This window comes from Schistocerca gregaria, chromosome 4 (assembly GCF_023897955.1).
Source record: "Schistocerca gregaria isolate iqSchGreg1 chromosome 4, iqSchGreg1.2, whole genome shotgun sequence".
NCBI classification, from domain to species: Eukaryota; Metazoa; Arthropoda; class Insecta; order Orthoptera; family Acrididae; genus Schistocerca; species Schistocerca gregaria.
In genome coordinates this window covers 511,712,741-511,739,783 of record NC_064923.1, presented here as the reverse complement: position 1 = coordinate 511,739,783, position 27,043 = coordinate 511,712,741, and the positions used below count along the sequence as shown (strand labels likewise).

General features: G+C 43.6%; 1 protein-coding gene across 2 annotated transcripts in view; it reads right to left on the bottom strand.

Moving 5' to 3' along the window:
- The window catches only part of LOC126266939 (UDP-glycosyltransferase UGT5-like), a 122,022-nt gene that overhangs the window by 39,646 nt on the left and 55,333 nt on the right, over positions 1-27,043 (bottom strand). For both annotated transcript variants that reach the window (XM_049971633.1, XM_049971632.1), the window contains exon 3: positions 22,506-22,728. In XM_049971633.1, coding sequence (XP_049827590.1) covers positions 22,506-22,728 — 223 coding nt within the window. The remainder of the gene's footprint in view (positions 1-22,505; positions 22,729-27,043) is intronic.

Below are 27,043 nucleotides of genomic sequence, written 5' to 3'. Positions count from 1 at the left end.
GTTCATTTTAATCGTTCTCGTCGTATTTTTAATACGCAAATGAAGGACAACATACTAAATTTTAGAGATTCAGTGCGTTTTCTGGGCCTCGTTTTTGACTCCAAATTGTCGTGTTGTCACGCCTGAGAGACCTGAAAGCCAAAACCCTGGGGGCACTGAATGTCCTAAAGTGCCTCAGCATAGGTCTTGTGGAGTGGACAGGGCACGTCTCCTCCAGTTTTATGGGGCTTTCGTGCGTTCACGGCTGGACGGTGTATGGATCGCCGAGGTCTGATCTGAAGATCATTGTTGCTGTCTACCGTGAGGGCTCCGGTTGGTCCAGGTGCTTAGAGGACCAGCCGGTACCCAGCCTCTGTGCCGAGACCGGGGAACCGTCACATACCATCTGGCGGCAGCTCCTCATACTTTAGGTGTGTAAGTTATCTGCAGCTCTGACTTCACCGTCCATGAGCCACAATGCCATGTGGGATCCGAGTGTAACATGTGCTGGAGCCCCTGTGTGTGCAGCCAGCGTGACTCCAAATTCTGGGATTTAACCGTCTGTCGCCCTAGTTACTAGAAATTTTAGATTTGGTGTGGTACAAGAAATATTGTACTACTGCTTCCGTTTCTAGTGCGGTATTTTCTGACATTTTATCTGAGCGCCACAACTATGTAGCTGTTTTTACGGATGTGTCGAACAGGGGGATTCTGTTGGTTGCTCTGTTGTTTTCCCAGATTATGTCCTCAAGGCCCGACTGCCTCAACTGTCTTTGATGCAGAATTGTATAGATGTTGCGGGCATTGGAGCGCATGAGACGTTCTTCCAGTGCTAAATTTCTTCTCTGTTCCGATTCTCTAAGAGCCCTTCACTCGTTGAAACGTTTGTACCCAGTACATAAAGAAGTCCAGACTATCCAGGATGCCGTCCTCCAATTACAACGACTGAGGAAGGCAGTGTATCTCTGCTAGGTACCAGGGCACATGGGAACTGCGGGGAACGAAAGGGCAGATCTAGAAGCCAAGGAGGCGTATCTTTATCCTTACGTATTTTAGTGTGCCATCCCCCTGCATGCTATCACCTCGCAGGTGAGCTCAAAAGTCTTGCGTCAGTGGGAGCATGAGTGGTTTGGAAGTGAGCGACAATAAGCTCTGTTTAGTAAAGCTCAAAACGCGGCTGTGGTGTACTTTGTTCCAGCCACGTATGTGGGACGAGGTTCTCTTCACTCGTCTTCGCACAGACCACAGCCCTATGACGCATGGCTTCTTGCTCTGGCTAGAGAACCCTCCAATGTGTGGTGACTGGCTCGCCAATATTTTACGTAAGTGGCCAGCCAGAGACATTTTCCTGTGGCTTCCTTTCTGCTACTTTCTCGCTTTACTTATGTTTTAGTTTCTTGTATAGCATCTTCGATCCTTCTCTGTTGTCTTCGCTTGTATGATCACATTTTACTATTATTCCCCCATTCGTTTCTTTTAATGTGTGGAAGGGCTGGCAACGTCGTCATTGAGCTCCGGTAAGCACCTAACACACACACACACACACACACACACACAGATTATCATCCCTTAGTAAGCAAAGGTATAATAAAGATTATTATCTTGCTCGACATCGTGAATGGAGTCTACTGGGGACACTTGTATGTTGCACCAGAATAAGATAAGAATATTAATAAACGAAGCCTTAAAGGTTTGCACGGCATCGGGAGCAAATCCACAGACAAAATTTCAACGCCCAACTCAATGAAAAAAAAAAAAAGGCGGAGCATAAGAATGCCAATGAACTGTTGAAAAGTTTTATACAAGTTAGTATACTGCGTTGCGCCAAAAAATATAACTACTATTACTGCTACAGAGTGTTGGAGAGAACAGAATATATTTATCTGACTATTTTAATATCAAAGAATCCACAAAGCGAACCACTGGCAAAGCTTTTTCCAAGTGTAAAGTTCCTTGAAAAATATAAAAAAACTTTACGATTATGTTGAATGAAATCTATGAACTGGGTAATGGATACTAAGCTGGAATCATCGTGTAGCGTGTTGTAACTGCAAGTGGTGTGGTTACTCTGTGTTATTGTTAGCAAACTTTACACGAATCGATTGGGAAATGCAACTCCTAATACCAATAAAGAAATACAGTCACTTCAGAATACATTCAGCCCCTTAGCCACTGAATCATCTGGCCTTGTTCAAAACTGATAACCTTAGTCCCTGTGCACATAACAAATAAATTAAATTGTCTTACCTCTAAATTGCGGTAAGATCTTACGGGAGCAAACTGCTGAGGTCATCGGTCCCTAAGCTCACACACTACTTAATCTAACTTAAACTAATTTACGCTATGGACAACACACACACACCCATGCCAGAAGGAGGACTCGAACCTCTGACGAGAGGAGCAGCGCGGACCGTGGCAAGACGCCCCAGACCGCGCGGCTACGCAATCGGCTTACCTCTAAAGCAGCAACGGTGGAACGCGATATATTCTGGTCTCTCACAAAAAAATATGAATGCTAGTTACAGGCTCAGCAGCGTGCAATGCACATCATGTTCTTCTGGCTGATGAACGAGAACATTTCAGAAAACTCAACATGTTTAAAACATATATGACCTGGACTGGGAGGCGGTACTGATTATGCTGAGTTACTAACACTCAGTTTTTTAGCAAAATTAAATTTCAAGTTAAGTTTGGCTTTTCAAAAACATCAGACAATTAAAGCTACATTACTCACAACTGATTCACAAACAACGAGACTTAAACAGCAAGTACTATCTAACTTCGAAACTTCCTGGCAAATTAAAACTGTGTGCCGGACCGAGACTCGAACTCGGGACCTTTGCCTTTCGCGGGCAAGTGCTCTACCATCTAAGCTACCCAAGCACGACTCTCGCTCCCTCCTCACAGCTTCACTTCTGCCAGTACCTCGTCTCCTACCTTCCGAACTTCACAGAAGCTCACATGCGAACCTTGCAGAACTAGCACTTCTGAATGAAAGGATGTTATAGAGACATGGCTTAGCCACAGCCTGGGGGATGTTTCCAGAATGAGATTTTCACTCTGCAGCAGAGTGTGCGCTGATATGAAACTTCCTGGCAGATTAAAACTGTGTGACGGACCGAGACTCGAACTCGGTACCTTTGCCTTTCGCAGGTCAGTGCTCTACCATCGCACTTGCCCGAAGGCAAAGGTCCCGAGATCGAGTCTCGGTCAGCCACACAGTTGTAATCTCCCAGGAAGTTTCATATCAGCGCACAATCCACTGCAGAGTGAAAATCTCATTCTGGATTATCTAACTTCATTACTCCAATATAAATTCAAATCATCAAATTACACATAGCTCTGTTAAGAAATCTTAAAAGCATTACAAAAATTAAATACCTAACTATTCTGTTTCTGAAAACAGTTTTTTTCTTTCTGGGGTTACTCAAAAATTACAAATTATCAACCAACTCATATATACTAACGCGATGGCAAAAACAGAAAACATAATTACTGAACTTTCTGCTTCCGTGTTCAGCAATATTGACATACCGACATTAATCTAACTCTTGGTGGCTTCACACAGCAAACCTCAAAAACTGCCTACTCCATCGTCTTTCCCTCACAGACAGCTACCTCTCTTACTCCATCAAAGCAGTATTTTTGGCTCTGCGGTCGCGCGCAGTCAGCGATCCATATTATCGAGCCTATCCGAGACATTCATCGTTTATAGTATACTAGTTTCATTTTAATTTATTAATATTCTTATCTTATTCTGTTGCCACATACAAGTGTGGCCCTGTAGACGCCTTTCAATCGAAACAAAAGCTGTTAAGTTGGCCCGCACTGAGCCTCTTCAATTTAGAAGGCTCCTGGGCTCAACTTACCATCACGAAAGATGGTCGGTGGCTACAATTCCTTGCGTGCCCTTGGGTGGGGCAATGATGTTCAGTTAACAAGGTGACAGTCATTGGCCCGATCATGGAGACTAACATTACCCTGAACGCATGGTGGATACTGTTGTTGTAAAGAGAGTCAGTTGAAACGGTGACTGCCATTACAGTCATAGTGACTCTGACACTAGTGGGTGGTTAATCGACAAGGTGATGCAATGACGCGTCGTATCTGAAAGACAGTAGATCGTACTGGTCATTGTATACACAGGGTGTAAATTTTAATTTGACAAACCAGAATAACTCGAAAAATAAGCTTCACATGAAAAAATGTGTAGAATCCAAAGTTGATTATTTTCGAGGTGACATCTGCTGGTGCTAAAATTAGCCCGCCACCCAAGCCCCCTGGGGGTTGGGTTGGAGGCAACTTTAAAATTTCGAATGGGAACCCCATTTTTTATTGCACAATCAGACTGTACATAAAAAACTAAGTACATTTTGTCTTAAACATTTGTTTTGATTCTTGGTAGTTGGCGCTGTAATTCAAGAAAATCTATGTTCTCATTTTTGCGTGGAAAATGGTTACGGCTAAATAAAAAATACTTATTTACTTCGTAAATTATGATTCGCTAAAACTGAACTCTCCCTCTCTCCCCAAAGGGGGGAGGGGAGGGGGGGGGAGTTGCGAGAGATGAATTAGAGTTTTACAAATGTTGATCCAAATATTAATTTTTCCGTAGATTCGGATAAGTTTTGTTTGTTTCGAGGTCAACATTTGTAAAATTCTAATTCCTCTCTCTCTAACCCCACCCTATGGGGAGAGAGGGAGAGTTTCAGTTTTATCGAATAAAAATTTACGGAGTAAATAAGTATTTTTTGTTTATCCGTAACCATTTCCCAAGCAAAAATGAGAACATGGATTTTCTTGAATTACAGCGCCAACCACCAAAAATGAAAACAAATGTGTAAGACAAAATGTACGTAGTTTTTTACGTACAATCTAATTCTGCAATAAAAAATGGGTTTCCCATTCGAAATTTTAAAGTTGCCTCTCTCCCCACCCCCAGGGGGCTTGGGTGGTGGGCTCATTTTAGCACCAGCAGATGTCACCCTCGAAGATAATCAACTTTGGATTCTACACATTTTTTCATGTGAAGCTTATTTTTCGAGTTATTCTGGTTTGTCAACTTAAAATTTACACCCTTTATATGACATACATTTAGAAGTAGAAGCGTTTATTGCCACTGTATCATAGTGAATCCTCCACTGAGCATCCTAAAATAACAAATTCAATCACTACTCATGCACTGTCGTATTAAAACTTTTTTGTAATTGAAAAACTGAATGGGAAGTGAATATGCACAGTCTAACGTATGCGCCTGTGCATTCAAATAACTGCAGGACAAATGCTGTCTAAATAATTTAGAAGTCAGTTCGAATGCATACATATTTTCGGTTGTAGATAAGATTAATACATGACATCCGACTCATTTCTTCTGAGTCGTTCGTCTGCTTAGCTGAGTGGTAACGTGCTTGCGTTCTATACAGCGGGCCCAATGCAGCGGGACCGTGTTGGACATATTCTCCGAACGTGGATTGTGTGTTGTGTTGTCGCCATCATCTCACTATCAGCGACGTGCAAGTCACCCACTTAGCGTCACCTGAAATACGGCTCGGAACTCTTCGGCCGAACTTCCCCGCATGGAGCTTCCAGGCCAACACTGCCACACGACCGTTTCATTTTTTTTTCCTTTGAGCATACAGATCTCTGAGTCATAAAATGGTTCAAATGGCTCTGAGCACTATGGGACTTAACAGCTGTGGTCATCAGTCCCCTAGAACTTAGAAATACTTAAACCTAACTAACCTAAGGACATCACACACATCCATGCCCGAGGCAAGATTCGAACCTGCGACCGTAGCAGTCACACGGTTCCGGACTGCGCGCCTAGAACCGCGAGACCACCGCGGCCGGCTCTCTAAGTCATAGAACGTGTTTAAAAGTAGTTACAGTAGGAAACTGTACTACTGGTACATACGAATGGAGAGCGACTATGTGCAAATAATATGTTATTTAGCAAATGAACGAACATTAAAAAGATTCTGTCACGAACAACTCCACAAAATGTGCCTTCTTCCTATTTCGGACTAATAATCATTTGCTTGCTCCGCAACAAGTAATTTTTTGTGCACTATGTCATAACATACGGCTGCTTACTGCACCTCTGTAAAGTTGAAACTGTGAATATTCGCCACTGTAAGTACAGTGCATATATCAACAATAGTGACCATAAATTACGTTAATACCTGATTGCAGCAAGCATTCGATGTATGCGTGAAAGACAAGTAGTAGCTTTAATTGTTTGTTATGCAAGTCGAACTTTATACGCTGTTTCTCTAACAGATATAGCATTCCATTTGTAATTGGAAACTTAGCTCGCTCTCTTCCTGTACGAGACATACGAGGTTTAGAACTTAAGTAGTGGCAACTATTTAGTCACAACCAATACGAAAGAGTTACAGGTTTTCACCTGTTACTGTTCTTCAAAGTAGTCACCAGCGTTGTGTAGAACCCGTTGCCAGCGATGTGGAAGGCATAGTATACCGTTAGTAAAGCGTGTTCTTTTGATGGTACGAATGGAGCGGTCTGCTGTCTGTCGAATCTCTGTAACAGTTCTGAAGAGAATGCCACCGTCAATGCACAGTATTACTATTCGTTTTTGTAGCACCACCTGCGTCCAGCTTTGTGAAAGAAGCGGCGACACTTTCCGCGCAACCCACCCATCATTTTGCACGACAATCCGCGGGCGCATACAGTGCAAGCTATGGCTGCTCTGTTCTGTCGATGGGACTGGGAAGCACTGTACCATCCACCATACTCCCCGGACTTAAGTCCTTGTGACTTTGATTTGAATCGAAAGATTAAGCAACCACTTCGTGGCATTTGCTTCAGAACTGTTCCAGAGATTCGACAGGCAGTTGACAGTTCCATTCGCACCATCAACTGAACAGGCTCTGCTAAGGGTATACTACGCCTTTCACATTGCTGCCAACGGTTTCTACTCAACGCTGATGACTACTTTGAAGGACAGTAACAGGTGCCAAAATGTAACTCTTTTGTATCGGTTGTGGATAAATAGTTGTCACTATTTAACTTCCAACCCTCGTTTATACAAGATGAAGACGGGCTTCTGACGAAACTGTCAACGATAGTCGACATCTCATCTTGATTTTAAAACTTGCAGTGGAATCAAAAGGTGTGCGAGTGTGGGTAAATGAATTACAATGTACAATAAGAAATAGATAATAGTGTTACATACGGAACTCTGAGTCAGTTTGGAGGGCGTGCTTGGAGAGCCTATGGGTAAGGTGACTCTTCTCTATAAGCAGGAAATCAGAGTTGGAGTCCTGGTCTGTCGCTTTAGGTAATACATCTATACCATTTCAGTTAAGCTGAAATTCAGGAATAAATTTCATTCAAAAACGTCTACTCTCGGTAAAACGGAAATACCCCGATCGTTCAATATTAGTTGGAGGCGACGTTAACCACCCGAGTATAGACTGGGACATCTATGGATTAATTGCAGGTGGTACAGAAAGACAGGCTTGTGAAGCATGTGTTCCAAAAACTACCTTGGGAAGTTAGTTTGACAACCCATACGCAATGGAAATATTTTAGACCTTGGACATAAAAACTGACCTGACCTTATCAACAAGAGTCAGTACAGGGACAGGAATTAGGATCATGTTGTCACCATAGCACTGATGTTAACCGCGCGGGGTTAGCCGAGCAGTCAGGGGCGCTTCAGTCATGGACTGTGCTGCTGGTCCCGGCGGAGGTTCGAGTCCTCCCTCGGGCATGGGTGTGTGTGTGTGTTTGTCTTTAGAATAATTTAAGTTAAGTAGTGTATAAGCTTAGGGACTGATGAGCTTAGCAGTTAAGTCCCATAAGAATTCACACACTTTTTTTTTGAGCACTGATGTTTATTAAAGTTAATAAATACATCAAGGAGGGTAGGAGAGTATTTATGCTGAAAAGATCAGATAAAAAGCACTACACTCTGGCACATTCGATCTGGATCCAGTCCCTGTTTTGAGGCCATAGTGACATCGTTACTTTAGACCGCTCGCTCACAATTGACTTTGTTTCCCTCGATTGTGCGCACGCCGGTGACGTGGGACAGGCGAGTCCATTTGCTCGGAGGTAAGGTAGGCATGTCAACAACGTGTGCTATTGGCGACAACAGTAGATTCCATTGCATAGTATCTCCACAGAAGTGTTGCCACTATTTAAGTTCCAACCTACGTATATTTATATTTGATGAAAACTACAGTTCGCCGGCCGTGTTGGCCGAGCGTTTCTAGGCGCTACAGTCTGGAACCGTGCGACTGCTACGGTCGCAGGTTCGAATCCTGTCTCGGGCATGGATGTGTGTGATGTCCTTAGGTTAGTTACGTTTAAGTAGTTCCAAGTTCTAGGGGATTGATGACCTCAGAAGTTAAGCCCCATAGTGCTCAGAGCCATTTGAACCATTTTGAAAACTACAGTTCCAAAAATTGAAATCTATTCTCGAAACTCAAATTATCTCTAATGGTTTTACATGTGGTTACTTAACTGCTTCGGAGGAATTGGGAGGACGGTAAAAACATCCGGTAATTAACTTCGGTTCACCTAGATCTGTTACTCGCGTCCAGATAACTTCACATTCAGATACAAATGCGACCTTGATAGACACAATATTTTTGTCCACTGCAATGAAACCTCTCCTCCAATGTCGTCAGATCTGTCTTTTAGGTATTCGTTCCATACCTCGTTGAATACCTTGGAGCCTTATACTTCGGGTATCATTCAGATCTCGGTTCCGAGAAAATTTTGAGTTCGACAACTTTTCTGGAGGGCAGTAAATTCAGAACTTTTTTACGAATGCTTTGGCAATTTACTGTTAAAATTTTGACAGTTGAAGTGTATTTATTCTTTACATGATCTGATTTCATTACTTGCGTACTGACTCGCAAGGGTTTACCAGAGGACCTAAAATTATCATCTAGGAAAAAAAAATTCATGTGCGCTGCGCAAGTACTCTGCTACCGAGTAGCTGCTTCCTGTGTAGTGCCCCAATGTCCTATCAAAGTGAGTCCTGCAGTTTCCCAACCTATTACACACGTCCAGAGAATCGATTAAACCTTTGGCTGAAAACCTCTACTCGGCTGCAAACCAAAGGAATCCGATCAATTCTGGGTATGGTACTGCAAATGGTCATATCTGCTTTCACCCTGCGAGCGAGGCCAGCAGCAGTTGCCTCTTCTATGAGCCGTCTTTACAAACCGAAGTTGGCTTCAAAATCCAAGCAGCTAGCGAAATTGGTGCTAACATGAGCCACAACTTATAGAAAACTGCACCTTACAGCCTTGAGAGTCACAGACGGAGTTCGCCCCATCTCGTTTGAGGGCCTCCAAAACATACACCAGGCAGAGATAGGGATTTCTATCCAGCCTTGGACGCTATTTTTCCAAGGAGCTCCATAACGCGACTAACGCCGAAGCCCCAGATATCTAGAAACCTCCTCTCCCTGTATGCTTGCTTGGACCCTGCTGAAGTAATGGCCATTCTCCCTCATACTGTGAATGGATGAGGTCAGACAGCCAGTCCTCTCACTTACTCTGCCTTGAACTATGTTGAACGTTTTCCTGTGTTGGGTACACTGTAAGGAGTCTCGGTAGGGGAACTCATGGTCGAAACAGGCGACACCTGAGGTGTTCCTTGGGAGATACCGGATTCTCCGCTGCCGCTATACTGTGACGCCTGTAGAAGACTGACCATGGCCAACGGTTCACGAACTGCTACTCCTGCATTGGCACTCAATGGGCACAGACCCTATCCTTATCACTACTACTGTATTAATTTAAGAATTAAACTATAAGAGCATACAAAAAAAGCTAAATACAGCACTGTTATGGTGCGTCGCAAACGGTGGCTAGCACCTGATCGATTATTTGTCCCACATCACTCTTGTTCTGTTCTCTCATAAGGTTGGATGACGATGTGATAACTTTCCTAGACTATGCTATCGCTTATTGGTTCGGATATCATTGCATCTGATTTCCTATTTCAGAGTTACACTACCGTCATATAAATCTCACCTCAAATGTTAATATTCTTCTTCTTGTTATCGAAATAACCAAGTCTCTGCCTCTTTCTTAGGTTTTCTGACTCTGTAACGGTTCCACTGTTTTCAAGATTTGGCAAATTTGTTTTACTTTAGCTCTTTGGGCAGTTGCCATTGCTGGTATCACAGTCATCAACCAATGTAAGGGAGGGAGGTGATATGTGCTATCTGACATGAATGGCATAAACTTTGTCCCGTGCTTTATCGTACTTTTGCTGTTTGATCATCGTATTTTCTGCATTGGAGACTGGGAACCAGTTCAGCATTAACCTAAACGAGCATGCAAAACGGCCTACAAATTACATTCAGTCTATCTGGAATACCAGGTCAATGGTAACAAATCTGCCACACAATACGATTCAGGCCTTGCTCACATCCCTGTCGCACAAGTGATTACTCTGCATGTTAATCTACATGAGCTGGTCTGAGTACCGCAGAACAGTAACAGTTTTTAGACAATGATATACATTCAGATTTATAGTTTATGTTTTCACAAATATTCCTCCAGCATTAATGAAGTTTTTTGTACTTCTGTTTTTTATGTTGTACATCTGCATTAAACCTGATAACAGACGTAGTCCAGTATTCATATTTCAAGAATTCATCTGCTTTGTTAAATCAGAATACTATAACTGAAATGTTGCAGTGTGGTGTAATAAAATTGCACACACTCAAGTTGATAAACGAATTAAATAATTAAGCATAATAATTAAGAAAAGTAGTTAGCTGGAAAATGTGCTAATTGGTGCAGTATTTTATTACAATAGGAATGGTGAAAACAGAGTAACGATCGGAGTATATTTAGGTGAGATATTTGGGTTTTAATTTTGCGAGTCTGTCAGAATTTACTTGGCGGCGGCTGAAGTGCGAGGGGGTAAAATAGCGCGTTAGGGTTTGATGCAGCAGGTGACACTGGATATTGGCATGTCAGCGTGGTGAGCTAGGTCAGTGTGGCCTGGAAAGTGGATCAGCAGCCGTAGGGATATTGAAGAAGGATGTGAAGAGATAGTTAAGATGACACACATAGGAGTATTTTGACTAAAAGGCTGACCAAAAGTCCACTTTTCAAAAGCGAGTAATTCCAAAATGCATAAATCCTTGTGATAGCCTGATACATGGGGCGTTACTGCAGCAGTGCGTTATTGGCTTACTGCGCACCTACATGCGGTAGAGCTCGTCTATACTTACATCTCGCTTGCATTGCCTCTGAAACCTCTCTAATGGCTTAAAATCACTTTGCGTTTGTGAATGTGTTAAAATGTGTTTTTATTTGAAGTACAGAGAAAAGCAACATGGACTTCGAAAATCCGGATTTCTACCATTATTTTCATTCTTATTATTTACTAATTTTATTAGTAATCATTTTTTTGTAATTCATGGCGCGTCCTTGCGTATTTGTTAACAGAATGCGATAGAAAAATCATTCCTCTACTGGAAATTTTGAAAAGTTGCCGCTGAGAACTGCACTTCGATTTTGTACAGTTGTTTTCATTAATGAATACTAGCTATGAAAAATGTCATCTCCAAAATGGTCTCTGAAAGCTGTTTGTTTTTATCCTAGGACCTTCGAAGGTCAACATTATGATAAAAAAAGATCTCTATGACCTCATGAAGGGATCTTCTGAATAATAGTTTGTAATAACATTGGCCTTTATGGAAAATTATATGTTATCAAATTATGCCTTCCCTGATAAAGGATGGAAAGGTTTTAGACATAAGCTGTCGTATATAAAGTCACAATTAAAGGAACGATGGACTTCTTCACATAAAGTTGAAAGTACCTTCTTAGAACCAACCATAACTGGCTGCAAAATACCATTAAAATTCCATACTGCAAAATATAAAGACATTAGGCACTCTCACAGTATAGAAAATACCAAACACTACTTTTTGTCAACTTGTAGCATGAAATACTCCCCCCCCCCCCCTCCCCTTATGTATAAGGATTCCAGGAGTAGAAATCTTGTGGACGAGTCCATAAATGGAAACAGTCCAAGGGAAAAATTTGCAGTTTTTATTAAACTAACTCTTAGAGTCTGTCTTCATGGCAATCAAATATAGAGAATGATATAATTACAAGCAGAGTTAATATTTGGTAAACCGTTGTGTCTGCCGTGACTGCTACCAAGAACCGTGAGTGGTTGGGCGTCACGCCATTGTTAAGGGAGACGCGACACGAAGGTTAAACTGTTCAGATGTGCTCCGAAGGCCGCTCCGTCTTGATTGCACAATAGGCTTTGCCAATGCTCACACTGGCTAACAACGTTGTCTAAGTAAAGTTGTGCAGGCAGTGAACTTTATGAATGTGTGTTAAGTGTATTTTGGCTGGTGACAAACTGCTGACATTTAGGTGCAAGTAGATAGTGAAGCTTACGTCGAGTGCCGCGCATAACTCCAGAGTATGAAGGTTGGTTGGGAAAGGCATACCATCGAGCTGTTACCCATTCAAGTGTTGTAATATTGTCGTCGCTGGTGACTTTTTGAAGCGATTTGCAATTTAGAGAATTTCGTCGTCTAGGAGAATATCTAATTAGTTATTTCTGACTTTTCCAAACTACCATGTTGAGAGTTACACATGGCAGAGAGCACTAATTGAATCTTCCCAACATAGCTTAGTTGTGTTGAAGCATTTATACCATATACACTCTTGAGGGACTGTAGTTTTAGCGTTTGGCTTTTGAGCCCCTGGTATCAGCACACACGCATTGCGCAAGCTGTGTGAATTCTGATAAGCGCCAGCCGTGAACTTTATGAATGTGTGTCAAGTGTATTTTGTCTGGTGATAAAGTGCTGACACTTAGGTGCAAGTAAATAGTGAAGCTTATGTCGCCTGCGGCGCATAACTCTCGAGTATGAAGGTTGGTTGGGGACGGCGTATCATCAAGCTGTTACCCGTTCAGGTGTTGTAATATTGTCGTCGCTGGTGACTTTCTGAAGCGATTTCCAATTTAGTTGAATTTCGTCGTCTAGGAGAATATCTAATTAGTTATTTCTGGCTTTTCCAAACTACCATGGTTAGAGTTACACATGGCAGAGAGCACTAATTGAATCTTCCCAATATACTTTAGTTGTGCTGTGGCATTTATACCACATACACTCTTGAGTAACTGAAGTTTTCGTGTTTGGCTTTTGAGCCACTGGTATCGGCACACTCGCATTTGGGCAGGCTCTGTGAATTCTGATAAGAGCCAGCTTTGATTCGGTTTCGATGTAATTAGGAATGTACATCAAGGTATGTTTGAGACAGCGTAGTTCCACAATACAGATAGCTTTTACCAGAATTAGTTTCTATTTATTTGTTGACGTACTAAAATTCGTCAAGTGTGGTTGTGTTGAAAACTTAGTTTGGCATAACTTACGTGTAGGGTCAGGGCAAAAAAACCAGGTAAGTCACTTTGTTGAATTATGCTACAGCTCGATTCAGACGGATCACGTGCATCGGTTGAGAAAATAAAATAATAAACTAGTGAATCCAGATATATTAGCACTCAAGATTTGCTGTAAGGGGAAAGAGCAAGGTAAGTCAATTTTTCACGGGAAAGAAGCAGGCAAGTCAGTGGTAGCTCATCCGGCCCCGAGAGGACAGCGCCAACGGAATTATTGCGCCATCTCTCATCCCACTAAATAGGAGGTAATTAAAAACTTTGCAAAAATATATGCCTCCTAAATATAGCAACCAGTGATGTTTGCTTTAAACGGCAACTTTCGATGTATTGATTCAAATCCCAAGTCCTTGTAACAGGAAAATCCTTTTCTTATGTTCATCATGAATGCACTGCGACAAAGGGCACAAATGAAGTGACGTCATTCCATTTTCACTTCATCACTCATGCCCTGTAAGACGACACTGAAGAGCTCTATGCAGGTTTCCTAAAAGGAATGGACAGCATTTATGAATACGGCAAGCAAAAAAGTCTAGTAAACATGGCATCTAAACAATCATATTGAAGTTGGAGCTCTTATGCTAGTCTTTGCTTACAAAGCACGGTAAAAGTTTTACTTCGAGCACCATCAGAATCACACAATAGAAAAAAAGATAAAATTGTGTTTTGCTCAAGGCAGAGCCATTCGAAAAACAAATCTATGGGCTTTAAAATGCAAACCTTACGAACTGTGAGCACTTCCTCATCTTCAATATTGTGAATCAACCCTCTTCTAGTTCAAGCTCTTTGCTTTCCATGTTTTGAAGAGAAATTATATGCACCAAAACAAGGAAAAGTTGTGTAGTAAACACAGGTTCCAAAATGCCTACCGGTACCAAATGAGCTGTGAGGACTTGTTCAGTAGAAGAGATGTTTTTCACAATAGCTAAGATGAACAAGTGCTCATAGTACTTTTAAAAAATGCATTTTAGAGCCCATGTTTGCTAGACGTTTTCTTACTTCGGATGATCGTTCCTATCGTAGCCCTCAATACTGGCCATTCCTCCTGGGACACCATGTACATTTTGAGATTCTGCTGGTGCTCCAAATAAGAACTTCACCGTCTTGCCCTTCAATCATGCTGTAACTCTTAATAAAATTAGTGACCTGAAGAAGATCAAAATTATATTCGCTCTGGGTGCCTTTGGAAACACCTGAAGATTTCAAGGAAATGACCGAAGCATCCAGGTATAAGCGTCTCGTTTGGCATTGGTCATTGTTAATTAAGAAATAGAAAACCCTGTTAGACTCAAAGTACGCTGCAAAATGGCCTTTCAAAACTCTCATCTGAATCTACATACTGGCGTATGCTAAAATAGCAAACGATTTATAGCGGAGGAATTCAAACTGGCGTCATAAGGACACTATGACATTGACAACCAATGGGTGCACTTTCCGAACCGCCCACAGTTGCTTCTAGCGGTATGTTTAACTTCAGAATTTCTTACTTTTCTAGTGAACAGCAGCGTTGTAGTTACGGTATCTCCTGTTTGCTGTAACATAAGTTGAACAATTCCGTTCTTTATTCATCAAGATCTCACTAATAAGGAGGTATTGAATAGAATTAGAAAGAAGAGAAATTTGTGGCACAGCTTGACTAGAAGAAGGGATCGGTTGGTAGGGAATATTCTGAGGCATCAACGGATCACCAATTTAATATTGTAGGGCAGCGTGGAGGCTAAAAATCGCAGAGCGAGACCAAGAGATGAATACACTAAGCAGATTCAAAAGGATGTAGGCTGCAGTACGTACTGGGAGATGAAGCAGCTTGCACAGGATAGAGTAGCATGGAGAGCTGCATCAAACCAGTCTCAGGACTGCAGACCACAAAAACAACAACATTCAAGATCGATAATATTCTTCTCGGGTATGCAGCCGGATCATAACGTCTTCATGACACAATATTTCCGCGGTCCAACTGGCCGCCATCTTCAGGTGAGAGTGCTGGTGCACGATCTCGCCGGAACTGACTTCCCAGCGCAAGCGGCGGCCCCTATATAGGCCGCAGAAGACCCACAACGCGTGCGCGAGAAGGTGCCGTAACCGCCTTCTAGTGCAGTAGACATACCCCGCCGCCAGTGATGGAAAGAGGCGAAATCGAGATATCGCTGTCAAAAATTAAAAAATTAAAATAAATAAAAATTTTATTCCGACGATAGAACCACAGACCGTTGTTTTTTAATGTCAGATAACACTGGGTCCCAAGTCTTACTTAAAAGAAAACCCTTGTCTCTATTAATAAGATTGTCAGATAACCGAATCTCTATGGATTCTTTTAAAATACAGTCCCAATAGCGAGATGCAGGGGAAACCATTTGTGTCTCGTCATATAGTATTCTGTGTCCCTCGGTGAGACAGTGTTCCGCCACTGCAGACTTCTCAGGTTGAAGCAGCCTTGTGTGCCGCTGATGCTCAACACATCGCTCCTGAATGGTCCGGATTGTCTGACCAATACAAGTCTTTCCACAGTGGCAAGAGATCTTGTACACACCGGGCTTCCTCAAACCCAAGTCATCCTTAACAGAGCCAAGGAGCGCTCTAATCTTGGCTGCTGGACGAAAAATATTTTTGATGTGATATCTTTTCAGAATCCTTCCTATCTTCGAGGAAATGCTCCCAGCAAAAGGCAGAAAAGCTACCGATTTGCAGGTATCTTCTGGTGGTTCAGGCGAAGGTCCAAACTGGAAAGCACGACGGATCTGTTTATGTGTATAGCCATTCTGCTTGAACACAATCTTAACATGGTCCAATTCTTGTGTCAAGCTTTCTCCATCTGAAATGGCATAAGCTCTTTTCGCCAACGTCCGCAGGACCCCCGTACGCTGGAACGATGGATGACAGCTAGAAGCATGTAAGTAACGGTCCGTGTGCGTAGGCTTTCGATAAACGCTGTGTCCCAGTGTCCCGTCATCCTTTCTGTACACCAGAACATCCAGAAACGGAAGCTTTCCATCATTTTCCACCTCCATGGTAAATTTGATGGTAGGATGCAGGGAATTGAAATGATCTAGGAGGCGGTCCAGAGCTTCTCTCCCATGAGGCCACACCATAAACGTATCGTCAACGTACCTCCAAAAACAGGTTGGTTTTAAGGACGCCATGTCCTCAAAATCTTCCATAAAAAGATTGGCGACTATTGGGGACAAAGGGCTCCCCATAGCCACTCCGTCAGTCTGTTCAAAATATTTGTCATTGAATAAAAAGTACGTCGACGTTAACGCGTGGCGACAAAGCCTGGTTGTTTCCTCATCCAGTTTCTCACCAATTAATTGCAAGGATTCTTCCAGAGGAACCCGGGTAAAAAGCGACACGACATCAAAGCTCACAAGCAAATCCCAGGGACTAAGAGACAAGGACTTCAATTTCTGAATAAACACCATAGAATTGGAAATGTGATGTTCGCATTTACCAACGTGAGGGCCAAGAACAGATGCTAAATACTTGGCTAGATTGTAGGTAGGAGCACCCAAATTACTCACGATCGGACGAAGCGGGACCCCTTTCTTATGAATCTTGGGTAGACCGTATAATCTCGGTGGCACGGCAGCACCAGGACGAAGTTTTTTGAGAACGTCGTCAGGTAAAGAACTCTTCTTCAACAGTGAAAGCGTCTTCCGTTTTATCCGTTCAGTTGGGTCGTCCTGCAAAGTTCTGTATGCTGAGTCTTCAAGTAAGAGATCCAGAATACTATATGACGAGACACAAATGGTTGCCCCTGCATCTCGCTATTGGGACTGTATTTTAAAAGAATCCATAAAGATTCGGTTATCCGACAATCTTATTAATAGAGACAAGGGTTTTCTTTTAAGTAAGACTTGGGACCCAGTGTTATCTGACATTAAAAAACAACGGTCTGTGGTTCTATCGTCGGAATAAAAAATTTTATTTAATTTTATTTTTTAATTTTTGACAGCGATATCTCGATTTCGCCTCTTTCCATCACTGGCGGCGGGGTATGTCTACTGCGTTAGAGAGCGGTTACGGCACCTTCTCGCGCACGCGTTGTGGGTCTTCTGCGGCCTATATAGGGGCCGCCGCTTGCGCTGGGAAGTCAGTTCCGGCGAGATCGTGCACGAGCACTCTCACCTGAAGATGGCGGCCAGTTGGACCGCGGAAATATTGTGTCATGAAGACGTTATGATCCGGCTGCATACCCGAGAAGAATATTATCAATTATTACGCCGGGAAAGCCTTCGTAGTCACATCAGAAACCTCTACGGGGAGGAGATGGTGGAACTTGTCGAAGTTTGATAAACTTCGTAAGAAAAAAGGCAAGTTGCTGAGTGCCCTCGCCTTTTTGCTGAGATGCCGTGATGGAAGAGTAATACCTAAGTTTGCTAGATTTGTGCATTTTATTGATACGAAAACGGCCAACAACATCAAGAAGCGTGCCAGTTTCGCCTTGGTCAACGAGCGCATTCGTTTCACTCGAAGACAACTGGATCTCATATCCACGGATTTGCTTTTCTTGCACTTGGAGTTATCGTCGCTGCTGTCGGATGCATCTTGGGAATGGGTGGGTAGTTCTTCTTGGGCACTATCAGATTGGACGCATAGGAGCGCCGTCAAGAAACAGTCTTCGAAGTTTCAACGGCTTTGTTCTCAACCCATGATATCTGACGACGACACCCGTCGACGGACAGTGATTAACCTCACGAGTAAAGAATTGGACATCGCCACGCTGTTAGTGTTGGAGAAAGGCCTGAATTTTGCCCCTACACCGAGGAATGTGCCTATCACCGAATTCATCTGCGCAGCCGAACAAGCAGTGTCCAGCTTTTCGCAGGATCAAGCTAAAGAGATTAGGCAAGAGGTCTCACATACATTGCGGCGGGCGCCGCCTCCACGGAGTAACATCTCCTCTCTCGAAAGGGCAGCCGTCCGGTCCATTAGAGAAGACGAAGATCTGATAGTTCTACCAGCGGACAAAGGCAACGCAACTGTTCTTCTGTCACGTGATGACTATCTGGGAAAGATGGACCTCTTACTTGAAGACTCAGCATACAGAACATTGCAGGACGACCCAACTGAACGGATAAAACGGAAGACGCTTTCACTGTTGAAGAGTTCTTTACCTCACGACGTTCTCAAAAAACTTCGTCCTGGTGCTGCCGTGCCACCGAGATTATACGGTCTACCCAAGATTCATAAGAAAGGGGTCCCGCTTCGTCCGATCGTGAGTAATTTGGGTGCTCCTACCTACAATCTAGCCAAGTATTTAGCATCTGTTCTTGGCTCTCACGTCGGTAAATGCGAACATCACATTTCCAATTCTATGGTGTTTATTCAGAGATTGAAGTCCTTGTCTCTTAGTCCCTGGGATTTGCTTGTGAGCTTTGATGTCGTGTCGCTTTTTACCCGGGTTCCTCTGGAAGAATCCTTGCAATTAATTGGTGAGAAACTGGATGAGGAAACAACCAGGCTTTGTCGCCACGCGTTAACGTCGACGTACTTTTTATTCAATGACAAATATTTTGAACAGACTGACGGAGTGACTATGGGGAGCCCTTTGTCCCCAATAGTCGCCAATCTTTTTATGGAAGATTTTGAGGGCATGGCGCTGAAGACGGCGTCCTTAAAACCAACCTGTTTTTGGAGGTACGTTGACGATACGTTTATGGTGTGGCCTCATGGGAGAGAAGCTCTGGACCGCCTCCTAGATCATTTCAATTCCCTGCATCCTACCATCAAATTTACCATGGAGGTGGAAAATGATGGAAAGCTTGCGTTTCTGGATGTTCTGGTGTACAGAAAGGATGATGGGACACTGGGACACAGCGTTTATCGAAAGCCTACGCACACGGACCGTTACTTACATGCTTCTAGCTGTTATCCATCGTTCCAGCGTACGGGGGTCCTGCGGACGTTGGCGAGAAGAGCTTATGCCATTTCAGATGGAGAAAGCTTGACACAAGAATTGGACCATGTTAAGATTGTGTTCAAGCAGAATGGCTATACACATAAACAGATCCGTCGTGCTTTCCAGTTTGGACCTTCGCCTGAACCACCAGAAGATACCTGCAAATCGGTAGCTTTTCTGCCTTTTGCTGGGAGCATTTCCTCGAAGATAGGAAGGATTCTGAAAAGATCACATCAAAAGTATATTTCGTCCACCAGCCAAGATTAGAGCGCTTCTTGGCTCTGTTAAGGATGACTTGGGTTTGAGGAAGCCCGGTGTGTACAAGATCTCTTGCCACTGTGGAAAGACTTATATTGGTCAGACAATCCGGGCCATTCAGGAGCGATGTGTTGAGCATCAGCGGCACACAAGGCTGCTTCAACCTGAGAAGTCTGCAGTGGAGGAACACTGTCTCACCGAGGGACACAGAATACTATATGACGAGACACAAATGGTTGCCCCTGCATCTCGCTATTGGGACTGTATTTTAAAAGAATCCATAGAGATTCGGTTATCTGACAATCTTATGAATAGAGACAAGGGTTTTCTTTTAAGTAAGACTTGGGACCCAGTGTTATCTGACATTAAAAAACAACGGTCTGTGGTTCTATCGTCGGAATAAAATTTTTATTTATTTTTATTTTTTAATTTTTGACAGCGATATCTCGATTTCGCCTCTTTCCATCACTGGCGGCGGGGTATGTCTACTGCGCTAGAGAGCGGTTACGGCACCTTCTCGCGCACGCGTTGTGGGTCTTCTGCGGCCTATATAGGGGCCGCCGCTGTGCCTCCTCTACAAACTCTCGGTACTGGGGGTCCCGACGCCACACGTCAGACTTATCGTGTCCTACCTTAAGGACAGAACGTTCGTCGTCCGCGCCGTTGACGGTGTATCCACGGCAAGACCCATAAATGCAGTAGTGCCGCAGGGGTCCGTCCTCGGGCCCCTGCTGTACTCCTTGTACACTTCCGACACGCCCAAAGCGAACAGAGTGTCCCTAGCACTATACGCGGACGACACCGCGCTTTACACAAGGAGTGTAAACGTGCAACACATGCGTCGCCGCCTACAAACAGCATGCGACGTACTAGGAGCCTGGGCGACGAAATGGCGCTTAAAATATAACGCTACAAAAAGCCAGGCCATCATAATGACCTGGAAAAGAGTCCCGGCAGACCTACAACCAGTTAGGATCATGGGCGGACGTATCCCCTATACCCACACTGCAAAATACTTGGGGGTCACCCTAGACAGGCACCTGACCTGGGGGCCCCACATCAGAGACATAAGAAACAAGGCATATGGTCGCCTGAAGGCGATTTATCCCCTTATAAACCCGGAGTCGACACTGACCACACACTGTGGCATCACACTATATTTAGCACTGATCAGGCCAGTGCTCGAATATGCAGCCACAGTGTGGGGCAATGCGGCCGACTGCCACATCCGCCGACTGCAGGGCCTACAGGGCAAAGTCCTGAGGCTAGCCATGCACCTCCCCAAGGAATTCCCGACGAAGGAACTCCACGAACTCACGGGTGTACCAATGTTTAAGGATAGGATTAAGACGATCACCAGGAAATTCTATACAAAGTCACAGCGATCAGACAACAGGCTGATATCAAACTTGGGAAACCAAACCCACAGAAGGGCCAACACTAGGTGGCCTGACCTGCTACGGCTGTAATGGCCCACGCAAAGACATCTTTAAAAACACCGTGAACGCTCAACACAAACAAGACAAACCAAAAGTTAGATCCACTCAGTATACAACCAGCAGAGGAAATGCAGGAATAGTGCCCAGCACTTAGCCTGCACAACCTTGCAGTAGCCAGGCGCTACTCTCAAAGGATAGAGCAAGCGGCTGGGAAGTCAGTTCCCGCGAGATCGTGCACCAGCACTCTCACCTGAAGGTGGCGGCCAGTTGGACCGCGGAAATATTGTGTCATGAAGACGTTATGATCCGGCTGCATACCCGAGAAGAATATTATCAATTATTACGCCGGGAAAGCCTTCGTAGTCAACATTCAAGATCTCTTTCCAATTTCCAATCCTGGTGCTGTGATGTTCTTCAGCCAGCTGCACCACAACTATATAAATGTGATATGAGTACTGTCGCTATATTATAACAAGACATTCGTTTCTCCTTATAAAGTGACGTTTGACTGCGTTTTGAGAAATTACTTCATTTTTAGGATATTCTGCGTGCCAGTAACACTGTTTCCACATTCGACGCACTCAAGATATTTAATTTATGAAATAAAAAGTGTTGTATGTTCATACATAATAATGTACTAATAGTTCAAAAATTAAAAATTGCCTTTTTTAAGTTTCATAAAAATTGACTTACCTGGTTCTTTGCCTGTTCATTCATGTTGGAGTGCAGCGTATTGATAACTGAATTGGAGGTAAGGTCCCGTCAGTTTGAGGTGAAGGTAGTACGCTTGACCTTCAAGCACTGGCAGCTAGGTCAGTGTCAAATACAGAATGACGCACCCCTGTAAACTATCGCTTACTGCAACAGCCTGTTATGTCCAAAAATACGTTGCCAATTAGGGTTTGACGTTCTAGTTTCTCTCACAGTCGGCCGATGTAATTTTGTTGTGTTTTTTCTGTAGCACTATTGTTAAATTCAGACTGGGTATTAATCTGACCACAAGAGGATGTTGGAAATTTTTCGCACTGCTCCCAATGACACTACACTGGAAAATAAGTTTTTAACTTTGGAACTGACATTGTCAGAACGCAGGCGGAGATCTGCAGGTGTTTACTCTTATGCATTGCCTACATGTTATTTTTGCATATACAATATGTAGTCTTTGAAGGTGACTCGTGCATACAGCTGAATCAGATCTGTTCAAGAGACAACCGAGCAAGGTGTTGCAGTCGTATGACACTAAACTCATAACTGGAGGAGGAGGGAGGAGATTAGTGTTTAACGATCGCAACTGGAAACACGACGAATCAAATTCCCGTAAAGTAAAAGCCGGAGTCATTCATTTGAAACGACACACCCATTTCCGTTCCCTCTCTTTGGCACTTCTTCATTAATGATCACGGCGTCGTCGGGAAGTTATCCACCATTTTCGTTCATCTTCGTTTATTTCACAACTTCAAAAATCTCTCATGAATTTGAGGACTATGTGTGCACTGTTTACTTACTCAGAATGTCAAACTGGGGCAGCCATTTGCGCACCATCACGTTGGGTGGTTTTCCTGGCAGTTCGTCAGTCTCCCACTTCCACAGCACTCGTTGGGGCAGTTCTGCAAAGGCTTCCAGTATGGCCTTCCGCTTATTTTCACTCAAATCCTTTGCAGTGACTGTCGAACCAAATGTGAAGAAAATCACTCCATGTTCTGCCCCGTCAATGAACTCCTGGATGTCCTGCGAAAAACGTACGTTTCAGTAAAAAAACACAATTACAACTGATACGCGAAAACTTACCGAAAGTTAAAAATGATTTCAGATTTTAATACTACTTCTGTCTTTGGCCCCGGCACTTCCCCACATTCCTCATCCAAGGAATTTTGTCAAAAACAGTTCATCCTTTTCTTAATTCTATACTCAGGGTGTATCTCCTAAGAGTCATCAGGTGCATTTTCTCTTGTGTTTGGAGATATTTGCTCATCACGTCTTTCGTGCGACGCCCATTGTCGACGGAAAACGTCGGTTTGTTTCCCGTTACAAACAAAATGGTTTTTGAAGTGGAATTTTACGTGCCCATTCGATAGAGCTGTCCCAAATTAGTCTAATGTGACAATCATTTTGTCGACATATATTGAAAGGGGGGGGGGGCAGTAAAACACTAAGAATAACCAGTACTCCCAACAGCCACAGAGCAGGTCGCTGAATCTTCGGCGGTAGCAGTCAGCGTGGACCAGGGCGGAGTAGTTGTTCTTCGCGGTTTACTGTCCATGTTAATACGTATCGATGATACGAATGTCGCACTGTTTTAATCCGAGAGAGCTCTATCAAATGAGGACGCAAAATTCCGCTTTAAAAATCACTTTGATTGTAACAGTAAACAAATCGACGCTTTCCTGGTACTTCCCTAGTTACATTTTCGTTAGCTGGCAGAGTGTGTCTGTAAAGGCGTATTTATCATTTGGTATTTCTTGTAACCTAGTGGGATTTTGGAAACCAAATGACCCTCCCCTGGAACCTTCGGAATCGTACTTCTATAAGGACCCCCAACGAAAGACACATCGCTTCGTCTTTGTGTACTGATTGGGGTCTGGAGCTCACTGGAACAGGTGAATAATAGCTGCGATACACAAAGGTCTTGAGTTTCCTTCACTGTACTTACATCGACACTTACTCAGAATCGATTACACGCCAAATAACTATCAGGTTTTACTGGTAGAGCAAAACAGATTTGTAAATTGGTCTGGAATATTTCTTTCCGCTACCATCACTCGACCAGTGATCCAATCAGACCTCGCGAACTGCCCAATAGCTTCAGTCTGACCCAACATTTAGGCATTATAAATTGGAAAACTGCAGCTATAGCTTCTTCTTCTTTTCTTTTGCCTTTGACCCGCATCGGCGCATGATCGCTGTTGTCAGTAACGGATCTGACATGGCTAATTTAAAGAGTGGCCCTATGTCCTCCCGGTCGCCAACTCCTTATCCACCCGAGACAGAATATTTGTTCCGCAGGTGTCTACGTGTAGTCTTATGCATATTAAAATGAGTGAAAGTTTTCTAAATTTTTGGAATATTTAACTTAGGTGAGACTTGGGTACCAGCTCGATATTCACTTGGTGGGATGTGGGAAACCACCTAAAAACCTCATCTCGGCTTGCCAACACACCGACGGTCTTCGTTAATCCGCTGGATGGATTCTACCTGGGGCAGTGCACCTACTCGTCCCAGGAATGCCTACAATGGATACTGCCGTCTCTTCATTGGTCATGGTAGCAAATTTTATGTTCCATGTTCCTCTTCGTAACGAACGTGGTCATTGCTTCAATCAGGTGAAAAGATGATTTTCCTTAGTCTTACCAAATGTAACTCTTCTTAGTCCCAGCCTCTTCAATTCTTTCGCCATCGACCGAAAGAAGAGGGTCCAGTAAACATATCCAGAGTTCTTCTTACTTTCTAGTTTTTACAATAGCTTAAGTCTTTTAATATTCCACGCTCCTATTTGTAGAGCATTAGCTTAATTCATTGCCTCCTTAAAACCGACTGGTGAAAGCTAGAAGATGGCATGCGACTCCCAGATCGAAACTTTCACTCTGTAGCGGAGTGCTCGCTGTTGTGAAACTTCATGGCAGAATTAAACTGTGTGCCGGATCGTGACTCGAACCCAGGACGTTTCCTTTCGCTATCACTGCTCTTACCGACTGAGCTGTCCAGGCACGTTTCACGACCCGCTCTCACAATTTCACTGCTGCCGAGTCCTCTCTCCCTCTTTTTGAAATCAGGAGAAAGGTAATGGCACAACCGAAGCAATAGAGGCGGGTCATGAAGCGTGCCTGGACAGCTTGAAAGCAGTCTACTTGGGCAACTTTGTACGTGGCACCCTAATATGATTTTATAAACGATGTATGTCTTTGATAGGCTTCATATCGATGACTATGCAAGACCGCAGACACGGAGATGTCAAATGTTTTGAAAAGACAAACTTAACTTGCAATATAATTTTGCTAAAAAAATCAGTGTTAGTAATTCACCACAATGAGTACCGCCTCCCTGTCCAGGTCATATGTTTTTCTAAGACGTTGGCATTTCTCTAATGTTTTCAGTTATCAGCCAAAAGAATTTAGTTCATCTTTCGAAGTATTACGGCCAGTATTGCACACCGTTGAGCCAGTAGCTAGTATATTTAATCATGAGAGACCAGAATATATCGCGTTCCATCGTTGCTGGTTTAGAGGTAAGACAATTCAGTTTATTGTTATGTGCACAGAGACCAGAGTTATCAGTTTTGAACAGGGCCAGAGGATTTCCCGCCTAAGGGGCTGAATGTTTTTGCAGTAGCTGTATTTCTTTATCGGTATTGGGAGTTGCAATGCCCAGTCATTTCGTATTAAGTTTCGCTAACAATAATACAGAGTAAGTACACCACTTGCAGTTACAACAGGCTACACGATAATTCGAGTTTAGTATCCATTCCACAGTTCAGACACTCATTCAACGTAATCTTAATCTTTTTTTAAAGAACGTTACAAGCTCAGCAGGTAACAGCACGCCCCACACCGGAAAGGCGACTGGACGTGATTACGTAGCTTTTCTTTTGTTGTGCTTTCAGTCCGAATACCCGTTCTCTGAAGCTCTTCATCCTAGTCTGTAATCTGCAGGTCTCTGATTGTGTGCACTCCGTTTGAACTTGCTTACTGCAGTTTAACCTTAGCATACTTCTACTGATTTTTACTCTACACAATCCCTCTGTTGCCAAATTAAAATTTTGTTGATGACTAAGGATTCTATTAATTCATCCCTTCTTCTGATGGAATAATGGTCGTCTCATACAGAGTGCTGGTGATCTTTCCGAAGTACCCAGAAACAGACATATTGTCCTTCTTGGAGCTAGTGACCAGAGACAAGCTTGATATTTGTTTTAATGAAACATATCTGTCGCTATCTTAGCGACAAACCGGGTTACTATACAATGATCAGCCAGAACATTATGATCACCAATCCACTATCCTACAAACACGTCCAGGCGATAGCAGCGTCACCTGGCGAGGAGTGACTGCTAGTCAGACACACCCACGGTGCATGTAGTATTAGTGAGCATGCTGTAGAATGGGGAAGGGGCTAGATCTATCTGGCGGATTGTGATGGCCTGAAGGCTCAGCACGAGCATTTCGGAAACTGCACGACTTGTCGGGTGTTCGAGTTGTGCTGTTGTGAATGTCATCAAGACGTGGCGAACCCAAGGTGAAACAACGTCCCGACGTCGTGGGGTTGGGCGGCCATCTCTCATTACAGATGTCGTACGTCGTAGACTGGGCAGACTGGAAAAACAGGACAGCGGCGAACTGTGGCGGAACTAATATCAAACTTCAATGACGATGGGAGGGCGCGCAACCGTCGTCTTCCAGAAGGCTCCATTATGCTCTGGGGAACATCCACGTAGGCACCCATGGGTCCACAGGCGCTCGAGCAAGGCACCATGACGACCGCGGAGTATCGTACACAGGTTGCACAACACGTACACCTCTTCATGACGATCATGTTTCCCGGCGGCAGTGGCATTTTTCAACAAGATAATGTGCCGTGACACAAGGCCAGGAATTTGACGGGATGGTTCAAGGAACACAGTTTCGAGTTCCAATTTATATGCTGGCTTCCTAAATCGCCAGATCTCAACCTGATGGAACACAACTGGGATGTGATTGAATGTGTCGTCAGAGCTCCCGGAATTTATGGGAAGTAGGTGACTTCAGTGCTGCTGTGATATCCATTGACAGGTTGTTGCTACATAAGATTCGGAACGAAATTGAGTCCCGCTTTGACGTGTGTTGTGTGACCCGAGGAGCAATAACATAATATTTATAGAGTGGAAAATGCAAACTTTGTCTGTTTGCTGTTCTGTTCATGCATCATTCATAGTTGCATACGTAAAAGTTAGGAAAAATAAATCTTTGAAAACGTCTGATTCATTTAGACTGATCAGCCAGAATACTATGACCACCTACCCAATAGCCAGTATGTCCATCTTTGGCACAGATAGGGGTGGCGATGCGTCAAG